The following is a 12,031-nucleotide window of genomic DNA, read 5'->3' as shown; positions in this document are numbered from 1 at the left end:
AATGGAAAATGTATCATGTCTCCAAATTTATTTTAGTCATCTGATGAACGATGTGGAGACTCTGGTCCAGAGGCACCTAGTACAGTAACCGAGGTAGAAATGGATCTTGACAGCTATCAGGTTGCCTTGGAAGATGTCCTCACTTGGCTCCTCATGGCAGAAGACACTTTTCAGGAGCAAGATGATATATCTGATGATGTTGAAGAAGTAAAGCAACAATTTGCCACTCATGAGGTGAGCTTCATTTAATGTATGGTAAAAACAAGCAAAATTTCTTCATCAAAGGATTATCTTCTATTATTTCTTGATTTCTCTTTTACTTTATAAATATGTACAGTATTGAGAATTTTTCATTATTATCACATACAACCCTTAGAGTGAAATTGCATATTAACTATTTAGTAGTGCTGACTCCATTAGTGAGTTTCACACAGTAGAAATACAGGCAGTGATCTGTGTAACCATAAATTTATGTGTGTGGTTAGTGGCAGCAGAATTGTGAAAAATGCATTTATATTCTATAATTGTAGTTGGACTTGGAGCACATTGGCAGTCTCTTTAAATTGCAGTGCAGTGAGATCTCTGCATTACACTGTACACTGGGGGTCTGGCTGGCTATATACTGCTGGGGCTGGCTGGCTATATACTGGGGTGGACGGGAGCTGACAGGCTATATACTGGGGGAGGGCGGCAGACTGTACACTGGGGGGGGCTGGCTGGCTGGCTATATACTGCTGGGGCAATCTGCCACTCCCCCAGTATATAGCCTGTCCGCTCCCGCCCACCCCAATATATAGCCTGCCAGCCCCTGCAGTATAAAGCCTGCCAGTCACTGCCCAGAGTTTGGCAAGCTTTTAATTAAAAAAATTAAGACTGTATTTTCCATTCCAACGCCCACCACAAGTCCTTTTCTTGCTTTGGATGCTCTTCGGGTCTTTTGGCTCCTTGCACACTGGCTTGCCAACGTCCTTGTTTGTGAGCCACTGGCATCGTGAGGAGCCAAATGTTTTTACTTTAAATTGATAACATTTATCAAAAGTAGAGCAAACTGCACTAGTTTGCCTCAGTAATTTGCAGGTAGCACCAGATTATTGAATATTAGCGCACAGTCTTAATTAATCTGGGGCACCCTGCACTTCTTGGGAAGTCACAATAATAAATGGGGAGCAAGGTCCGAATATGCACTGAAACATCCACTCGGGTGTGGCAAACACTTCATAAATGTGCAAAATGTGGCCCACTATTTTTTTTTAATATATAATTAGCAGACACATAACTAAAAATGTGTCATAACTAATACATTGGGGCACATTTACTTACCTGGTCCCTGTGCCATCCTTGATCTGGAATGTCCGCCAGAATGCCCATCTGCCGCGATTCATGAAAATGGAGTTCACCTTCTTCTTCCCGGTGCATTTAAGTGCTTGGCTTGCAACAATTACATTGTTAATTGTTAAATCCTGCGCGTAGTCCGAATCTATCTTGTCCGACACCCCCGATTTGCCAGCGCAATTGCGACACAACACTATCGAGTGCGACACAATGCCCTGCGCTATACCCGAAAAATCGGGAAACCCGGTGAAAATGCGGCCGCGGGACCCTTAGTAAATAAGCCCCATAGTGTCTATTGCAGCTCCTTCTACAGTCAGCCTTTAGCCTTCAAATGGTCATATCTCCTGAACCCTGGCACCAAGAAACACATTTCTGATGTCCAATTTAAGAGGAGAATATAGTTAGTAATTGGATGGATTATTTTTAGTTTCTGCATGTCAGTACCGTCAATTAGAATGTCATTTTACATCTTTATATAATGAATATCTTTTATTTGTGCCGTTTACAGGTTTTAATTTTATATAACATTTTTTATAACAATAAATCATTGCAGGTTAAGGGTACAAAGCTAAATGAAGATAAAATAGCTAAGCTTTATTATCTTTTATCACAGACATTTTGTAAGACTTTTATCTGCACCACGTGCATTTCCTCAAGAATATTATGTATAGACAATGCTTAGATAATTTAACTTTTTTATGTATATTGTATGGGGGAACTCTTTATTATGCATTCTGCATTAATATCTCTGCCCATTATTCAGGTAATGTATACCTTTCTTCTGTGACCTCTCTGATTTCAGGCTTTTATGATGGAGCTCACAGCACACCAGAGCAGTGTGGGCAACGTTCTGCAGGCAGGAAACCAACTTATTGCCCAGGGTGACCTTACGATTGATGAGGAAAATGAAATACAAGAGCAGATGACCTTGCTGAACTCACGCTGGGAAGACCTTCGTCTAGAAAGCATGCATAGACAATCCAGGTGTGTTCCATAAAGTTTTTCAGATTATCAACACTTTCCATAAATTAAAAAGGGCAATTGTAATTGCATTGTGTTCTTTATACTCTACGTAACTCTTCAGAATTATTATTATTAAATGTATTTAATAATTATTAAATGTAGATTTATTCTGAGGTTCAAGCATTTAATTTCCCCATAGCACCACCACAGGGGGAAAGAATTGCCACGTCCCATATTAATCAACGGATGAAGTATCCTCAAGCTTGATATACTCTTTCCTTAATTCTAGTTTATACATGGGGGTCTTAAAGGACACCTGTCATCAGGTCTGTGTCACTTGTCCTGTCAACTCTACCTGTTGGAGCAGCTCACAAGGATCCCATCCCAGCCTTTATCTAGTTATTTCATACATTATTCATTGTAAAATCATCTATTCTTTATTATGTAAATGAGGCTGGTCACATGGTCAGAGGCAGTGATGTCACCCCTGTTACCCCTCCCCTCTCCTCCCCCTGCTCATGTCTGTGTGTAATGTATAGTAAAGCATGGCTAGTGTGTGCTGCATCTGCTGACATGCTGCATCCTCCTAATATACAGGTGAGAGACACAGACATCAGCTACACATGAATCTGACATGTTCTGCTGTAACATGGCTGCCTGGAGCTGCTGTATCTCTCCTATACACAGGCTGCAGGGGGCGTGGCCACCAGCACCAGGAAGCACATCATTATACAGCCTCACATCATTATACAGGCTGTCAGTCATGCACTGGGGGTGTGGCTGTGCCTCCCACTCATGAATAGAGTGGACAGCTTGAATATGCTAATGCTTCATTGGACATTTCACTGGTCATTTTCATACAGCTTTAGGACCTCATTGCTTAGGTTTACAGGCATGTAGAGGGACAATGAAGGGATAGAGGCAATGCTCTCTAATGGCAGTTTATGAAAATATATTTAGTTTAGGGGGGTTATTTTGCATGACGGGTTCTCTTTAAAGGATTCTCAGTTAGCTTAAACTTACCTCATTTCTGATGCAAAAACATTATGATAAGGTAGTAGGACCTCACCATGTTTGGCATATTCATGTGACTTGATGGGGTGATTTCAGCAAACAAGTTGCACAGCTGGGTTCCATTTTAGTTTATGACCTACAATTGGAGAATTTTAGATACATGTTTTTCTTAAGGGGTTTGTGCAAAAAAATTGTGTAATGAAATGTTATTTAATTTCCCAATAGTCTTCCTGTATCAGTGCACATCATTTCTTTGCTGAAAGTGGACAAATTGTTTAACCCCTTATCACCGACACTAGTTTTCAGCTTAATGACCAGACTCGATTTTTCAAATCTGACATGTTTCACGATAATTGGTTATAACTTCGGAACGCTTTAACATATCCAGGTGATTTTGATACTGTTTTCTCGTGACACATTGTACTTCATGTTAGTTACAAAATTTAAGTGATAAGTTTTGCGTTTCGTTCTGAAAAAAAGTGAAAATTTGGCAAAAAATTTTAAAAATTCTTTATTTTCCAAGTTTGAAATGTTCTGTTTTCCAGACAGGAAGTAAAACTACCCAAAAAGCTTAATATTCAACATTTATGGAATGTCTGCTTTATGTTGAGATGATATTTTATGTGGCCTCTCATTTTTCTAGGATGTTATGAGGCGCAGAACTTTAGGTGCCATTTTTTCTCATTTTCTTGAAAATTGCCAAAACTCAAATTTTAAGGGACAATTCAGCTTCCAAGTGACTTTGAAAGGCCCAAATAATAGTAGAACCCCATAAATTACCCCACTATAGAAACCTCACCCCTCAACGTGTTTAAAACAACTTCTATTAAGTCTATTAACCCTTTAAGTGTTTCACATGGGTTAAAACAATATGGACCTGCGATTTAGAAACTTTCAAATTTTTTTGTAAAATACATTCATTTAGGCCAAAACTGACAGTTTCAGAATAAATTAAATGATGAAACGCACTGCAACATTTGATGCCCAATTCCTCCCGAGTGTACCGATACCCCATATGTGGTGGTGTCCTGCTGTATGGACGCACGGCCGAGCTATAGGATCAAAGCAGCGCTATTCACAGCAGATTTGTACTGTCACAACGATCAAAATCATAAATTTTTTTTTTTTTTATTTTTAGCATTTTTTTTCCCCCGCTCACCGTAATGTAAAAATAATATTTTATCTTTATTCTCTGCTTCACTACAATTGCGGTGATACCTCATTTATATAGTTTTTCTTATCTTTGCTCAATTTTCTAGAGCAAAACCAATATTGGAGAAAATCGCACTGCTTATACTATTGACAACTTTTCAGGGCCATAACTTCTGTATTTTTCTGTTGTCAGATCTGGTTGAGGGCTTATTTTTTGCGAAAAGAGTTGTTCTTTTCAGTCGTATCATATTAGGGAACCTAACTTTTTTTGAAATCACTTTTTAGAACATTTTTAGTGATGGTGTTTGATGAAAAATTGTATATTACGGGAAGTTTTTCGAGTTTTTTTTTTATGTCGTTCACCGAGCGGGTTCAATATGGATTTATATTTAATGTACAGATTGATACGGACGTGGTGATAACAAATATGTACGTGTTTTTGTGTTTTATATACTTTATTTGCATTTTATGTGTAACTGGGGAGATTATGGGACTTTTATTTATTTATTTAATTATATTCTAAAATGACTAAATCTTTTATATTTTTTTTACTTTTTTACATTTTCTACTTCTTGGCTTGAACAAGCGATCATCCGATCGCTTGTTCAAGCCCTTACACTGCAATACACTTGTATTGCAGTGTATAGTGTAAGTAACTGAGCATGCTGAGCATGCTCAGTTACACACAGCCCGGTCCTGCCAGGATGCAGAACCCGGCACAGAGAGGAGCCGACAGCCTCGGGTCACTCGTCGGAACCCGGGGGGGTCCGATCCACGGTGTGGACACTTACAAGCCACGGTCACGCTCGTGTAAGGGGTTAAACACCCGGTATCGGAGTTTTTCCAATCTCGGGTGTTAGTACTGCGTCTGGGCTGTGAGATCACAGCCCGACACCGGCACTTGCAGGACCCGATGTCCCAAAATCTTCTTCCGACGCACCGCCGTTGAAAGGCGTCGCGTCAGAAGAAGTACCCTTAATGACCGCCGTAAAAAGCCGATACGGCAGTCATTAAGGGGTTAAAGAGGGAATCCTTGCGAGAAGATGGCAAGGTTGAAGTCTTTGGACTCGGACCACTAATGATTGCCAGAATGACTGCTGTATATAGAGCTTAAACCCCTTGGGAACTGTTCAGGGATATATCTTGCTGAAAGTTTGACAGTAAATTCAAACAAGCATTCATATTATATTATTAATAAAATAACCTAAAGTGTAATTGAAGCAATTATTTTTATTACAGAATTGAATAAAGCAGGCGATTATGGTCAACTCCATTAATAAAATCATTTTTTTTACTTCTGTGTCCTGCAATGAGAAGTGTATTTGAAAGCTTTCTGATGTCCACCCACTTCAGACACAAAATGGGGCTACTGATTAACTAAATCCTTACCTAGAGAATATTTCCCTTGAGAATTGAACTCTCTATCTGTAAAGTGTTAAGTCCTTAGACACTTTATTAGGTTTCTTTATCTGTCAGCTGTCAGTGGGGTACAGGATAGAAAGCTGATTTACCCAAACTACTTAACCCCTTGCTGCCTATATCATTTTCCATATCAGTTTTTTGCTCCCCCTCTTTCAAAACATAACTTTTTTTAGTTTTAGAAACATGAAAAAGGCTTTCTTTCTGCATAAAAAAATTGTATTTCCTAGTATAGTTGCATGATGCATCAAAACTTTGGTACTGGAAAGCTTAGAACAATTCAACAAGAGGGTCCTGTAGTTTGTGGTACTGACTGACTATGCTGTTCTAAGGTTTCTGATTTAGTTTTTGTACATTGTTGGTTCCTGCACTTCTAGATGTTGGCAGTAGATGTTGGCAGAGAAGCAAGACAATCCTCTGAGTAACTGTGTTGTGCCGTCATCAGGAACTTACTTCCTCAGGGAAAGCACATTACCACTGCTTATATGGTATATGTACATATCAGAGGGTTCCCCCTGACCTAAACTCTCTATATTATCCGAATCAGCCTGAGCACCTCCATCTGTTTTACAATATTTCGTTATTAAAGATGCGAGAAAACAAAAGAAAACAGTCCCCCCATCCCCTAGACGGAACTACCTGGTTAGGACACTGGTTAGATTACTGGTGGTAGATGTCCATTAAGAATTCTGTCTAGATATCACAACCTTGTCCTTTTTTCAGAAGGTATATACCGTAACTAATACAATTAAATTTTTTAAAAAAATGTATAGAACACAAAGTAAATTATACATTTTATATTAGCAGTTTATAACTGTATAACATTATATTTATATGTGTTATATGGAAAGATGGGTCATTTTAGCTTTTTAGGGTTTTTAAAACATTTAGGTACCCTAGGGTACTTCAAAATTAGGGGATCTGATCGCTCATCCCATGGACTGCCACCCTTGATGAAACCATGTGGTTTCAAATATGGCACCACACATGTGTCACCGGTATATAAATGCCTTCAAATAGTAAACACCCATGGTCGGAGCCCAGCATTTGACCCCTCTTCATACATCTTTAAGGACACTATAACGTACTATTCTGTCACACGTCGTCAAGAAATAAGTTCGATAAGGAAGAAAGGCAGGGGGAAAAGAAGAACTATTGCAAAGTATATTACAAATTTTACTACTAACTTCCGCTGTATTCATTTATGCACTTTTGTTGAATGAATAATAATTCTTCTGATTTTATAGCTATTCTATTAGGATTTGTGGTTAGACTGTGAAGCTTTCCTACAATGAGCTGAGGGAGGTCTTAAACCAACCTCCTGCCTCATTATTAGTTCCTCATTATTAGTTCAGCAGATGTATACAGGGAGTCTAAGACATGCCGCCCACCTCATAAGTTTGCAAAAAAATTAAGCTTCGTATAGACTGTGTTGTCTTCGAAAAAAAGGTTGATTCATGAGCCAACCGTTTAATCAAGATGTAGACCATGCATTTTATTGAATGATGTTATTTTGTAATTAATTCCCAGAATTCATTGCACTTCTACTACACAATTATGTTGTACAGGCATGCCTTGTACAAGGTGCAAATCTTGCTGGCAGCAGGCAATTAGCTATAGAGATTGTATCTAATAGAAAATTCTTGTTTTACCTTGTTTAACCTGTTTTCATGTTATTTCTTTTTTTCTTGGAAGGCTGCACGAAGTGTTGATGGATTTGCAAAGAAAACAACTGGACCAATTGTCTGACTGGCTGACTGTCACGGAAGAGCGAATTCACAAGATGGATTTAAAGTCCTATGGTGAAGATTTTGCAGCCTTTAGAAAACAGATTGAAGAACACAAAGTGAGCAAACTATAGCGTTGATGAAAACTTAAAGTGCTAAAAATATTGATGATTTAAGAACAGTTCTTCAATATCACATTGGTGGGTTTCCGACACCCAGGATCAACTGTTCCTAGCAGCTGATAAATAGAGAATTGAACAGGGCTATATGGAGTCACTGAAGCTTAGTAACCTGGCCTGACCACTACATTGACAAAGGAGCTGTCTGCTCCCTGTTTAATTTAACTGTTCTCTGCGGATGCTAGAAGTTGAACCCCTACACATTTCATATTGATGACCTATTCAATGGATTTCTTACCTATAGTTTTATACAGAAAATGCCTTTAATGTATGAGACCACATTTGGTGACCCTATGTGAATACTTACACAGAATATCTGTCACCAGATTTTCTATGGTAGGTTCCTCTAGCACTATACTAACACTTGCCCACACTGTTTTAGCTAAAAATAGCATAGTTTCTATCCCCAGAAAATAACTTTGTAAGTCTATCTGGTAAACTGCCAGAAGGAGCTGCGAGTCTCAAGGGTGCGTGTTATTCATTAATGTCATGTGTGTCTCTCATCTAATGTCCCCTCCCTATAGCAATATAGAGCAGTGGATGATATCAGCTGAAAGTAAGGGGGATGAGTTACATGCCAGCAGACATCATCTGAGAGACACTACCTTGCATGAATAACACACACCCTTGGGACTCGCTCCTGGACAAGAGTTAGTAATGTGCTGTCATTAGATTTATTTATGAAAATCTGGTGAAAGCTTCCTCTTAAAGGGAACCTGTCATCAGCAACTAGCCTAATAAGCCACTACCAGTATACAACTTCTAGTTTTTGTTTCTTTCAAGGTCCAGTGTGGTGACATCACCCAGAAACTCAACTTTTAAGTGAGAAGTAAATTAGTTGTATAAAGGCGACTGAGAGTTTAACACTGAAGTCAAGATGGTGATCTCTTAATGCCTTGTCCTCTGTGATTGACATCATGCATTGGATTTCAGAAGATCTGAATCTAGTTCAGGAGATCTAGTGCTGTCTCTGGATGCAGGACCATCAATTACAGTGAAGGGGCCTTCTGAGAAAAGAGCTTGACTTTAGTATTAAAATCTTTGCCTACTTTATACAACCAATTTACATCTCATGTGATTTTCTGGATGATGCTACTACACTGGGTCATGAAAGAAACACAATCTGGAAGGTGTTCATCTGCTTGTAAACATACTGGTAGTGGTTTGTTAGGTCAATTTCTGCTGACAGGTTCTCTCTAAGTTATAATTTCTAAATATATCATTTTAGCTGCTGAATACCCAGGTAGAAACAGCAGTGGATATTAGCTATTTAAAAAATATATATATTTACTCAGTTGTGTTTAATGTTATTCTTTGATCTATATGCTAGAAATTACAGAATGACCTAGAGGCAGAACAAGTTAAAGTCAACTCTTTAACCCACATGGTGGTTATTGTGGATGAAAACAGTGGTGATGGAGCTACTGCTGCACTAGAAACGCAACTGCAGGTGAGTCACACACTGATGTTGACAATGGTTATAATGTGAAACCTTTTGGTTCATTTGTATATTAAATAATTATTAGTGAATGCTTTTCTATTTATTCTTTGCCCACATGTTCTGAGTGCCTAACCAGGTTTAATAAGGCTCAGGAAGCCCCTGCTCTCAAGATAGTTAGGGCTTCCAGAGAGGAAACCACAGACTAATAGGGTAGGGGAGGCTTTAGGAGCAAATGAAGAAGTTGTCCTTTAGATGGTTAGTTTCTGAACTATGGCCTATATTGGATGATGCAGGTATTTACTGTTCTTTAAAGAGTAAGGGCTTGTGTTGAATAAGGGTTTTTTAAGACTGAAAGTTACATCACCATCTGTGCTCCATATTTACCTTTTCCACTAATCTGTGCTCCATATTTACCTTTCCCACTAATCTCCACTTTTGGCGACTAGTGGGAAAAGTGATCTGGCCTAAGTGACAGCTTAAGGAGGCATAGTGGAGGCAAGTGAGGAAATTGACACCTGCAACTAGAACACCTCTCAAACAGACTTTATCTTGTGATAAGTTATAGGGTTAAAACTTAAATTAGTATATAAAAACTTACCATTACTAGTCACATTGGCAGAAAACAGTTTCATCTTGTTTTTTTCCCTTGTGAAATGCTGGAAAGTATTGAATGTGAGTATTCTTTGACTTTGCTTTTATTTTACTTTGCTGTTAGGCTGAACTTTTGTTTTTATAGGAAACAATGCAGTTTACATGCCCTTAGTGTTTGTCTATGCAACACAAACATGGATAAAGCCCATGTAACCAGACTGGAGCTGTAATCTTCATCCTAAAAGAAGCATAGGCTAAAAGGAGACATGAGGAACTTTGCTGGTCTTGACATCATGTGTATTTTGCTTACTTTTTCTGTTTGTGAAAGATTTTTTTCCCCCCACTAGAAATATTTATCGTTTAAAGAGAACCCGTCATGCAAAATAACCCCCCTAAACTAAATATATTTTCATAAACTGCCATTAGAGAGCATTGCCTCTATACCTTCATTGTCCCTCTACATGCCTGTAAACCTAAGCAATGAGGTCCTAAAGCTGTATGCAAATGATCTGTGAAATGTCCAATGAAGCATTAGCATATTCAAGCTGTCCACTCTATTCATGAGTGGGAGGCACAGCCACACCCCCAGTGCTTGACTGACAGCCTGTATAATGATGTGAGGCTGTATAATGATGTGCTTCCTGGTGCTGGCGCCCCCTGCAGCCTGTGTGTGCATGTGTGTGTGTATATAGGAGAGATACAGCAGCTCCAGGCAGCCATGTTATAGCAGAACATGTCAGATTCATGTGTAGCTGATGTCTGTGTCTCTCACCTGTATATTAGGAGGATGCAGCATGTCAGCAGAAGCAGCACACACACTAGCCATGCTTTACTATACATTACACACAGACATGAGCAGGGGGAGGAGAGGGGAGGGGTAACAGGGGTGACATCACTGCCTCTGACCATGTGACCAGCCTCATTTACATAATAAAGAAAAGATGGTTTTGCAATGATTAATGTATGAATTGACTAGATAAAGGCTGGGATGGGATCCTTGTGAGCTGCTCCAACAGGTAGAGGTGACAGGACAAGTGACACAGACCTGATGACAGGTGTCCTTTAAAGGGTTTGTCTCACAAATTCCACTTATTTCCTATCCATAGGTCAGAGCAAAGGTGTTTCCACTACTAGGACACCCAGAGATCCATAAGCGCACTGTTTATCAGCATACATCTGTTTTTTTGCATACAAGCGAACCACCAGTAATTGCGATTATTTCAACCTACACGCCAACTCCACACCAAGTACAGAGCACAGCATGAAGTGCGTCTGCACTAGCTATAGCCTGTGAATATCCAGGCCTAAAAGTTTGCAGACTACAGAGCAATTCTAACGTATCCAGTGGCGCCTGAGTGGTGGGCACTTCATCATACGAAATCCCATGAGCAAATCTAATTGCCAATATGTAGATTTGGTGCTATGTTGGCGATTTTGGTACTAAATCGAAGCTGATTAGCTTTGGGCTAATCCTGTATAAACAATAGTGAAATGTAACAAGATGGATTGGACCTTTCTATAAAAATCTGTGTTTTAGAGGACTAGAGGGGTTTATATACCAATTTCCTACTAAAACAACTGGTTTGGACTTAATTGAATCTAATGAAAAATTTGACAAAGCTTTAATGAAGCATATCTTGCGTCACTTGTCTCTATGCAAGACTGCTGCTCCTTTTACATCTATGGCATGCCAAATGCAGTGATAAGGCACCACTTCTTGTGTGCACTATAGGTCTAAGAGTGAAATTATTCTATGAATGCAGGATATTATGGAAGTAGGGAAGCAGAGTGCCTTTTTGGAAACCTGCATAAACTAGACCACAGAGAGAAGACCACATGCATCAATGGTCTCTTTCTCATTTGAGTGTTAAGGTGATGCATGGGATCCCCATTTTTCATATAGGTGGAAGTAGAATTGACATCTACCGTTCATTAATTGGCATGTACTTTTGACATTTCATAAATGTCTTAAAGAATAATACCACTTTAAAGGAAATCTATCACCAAAGTACAGTAAAATTAAGCTAAGCATACTCACTTAATGTCACTTATCTCAATCCCAGCGCTGGTCTTCTTTAATCTTGACACACCATGATCGCCTGAAAAACATATGATGTGCTAATTATTCATACCTCCTGCATGACATCACCTCACTCTCCAGCATGGGAGAGTGAGGTAGCGATAGGCATGAATAATTAGCAGCCCAGAGCCCG

General features: G+C 39.2%; 1 protein-coding gene across 7 annotated transcripts in view; it reads left to right on the top strand.

The window, feature by feature from the left end:
• Positions 1–12,031, top strand: part of UTRN (utrophin) — a 457,412-nt gene that overhangs the window by 85,460 nt on the left and 359,921 nt on the right. For all 7 annotated transcript variants that reach the window (XM_072140867.1, XM_072140861.1, XM_072140863.1 and 4 more), the window contains 4 exons: positions 37–234; positions 2,135–2,316; positions 7,576–7,726; positions 9,117–9,236. In XM_072140867.1, the coding sequence (XP_071996968.1) occupies positions 37–234; positions 2,135–2,316; positions 7,576–7,726; positions 9,117–9,236 (651 nt within the window). The remainder of the gene's footprint in view (positions 1–36; positions 235–2,134; positions 2,317–7,575; positions 7,727–9,116; positions 9,237–12,031) is intronic.

The sequence above is a fragment of the Engystomops pustulosus genome, chromosome 3 (assembly GCF_040894005.1).
Source record: "Engystomops pustulosus chromosome 3, aEngPut4.maternal, whole genome shotgun sequence".
NCBI lineage: Eukaryota > Metazoa > Chordata > Amphibia > Anura > Leptodactylidae > Engystomops > Engystomops pustulosus.
The sequence above is the reverse complement of the archived record's forward strand: the minus strand, read 5'-3'. Positions and strand labels throughout refer to the sequence as shown.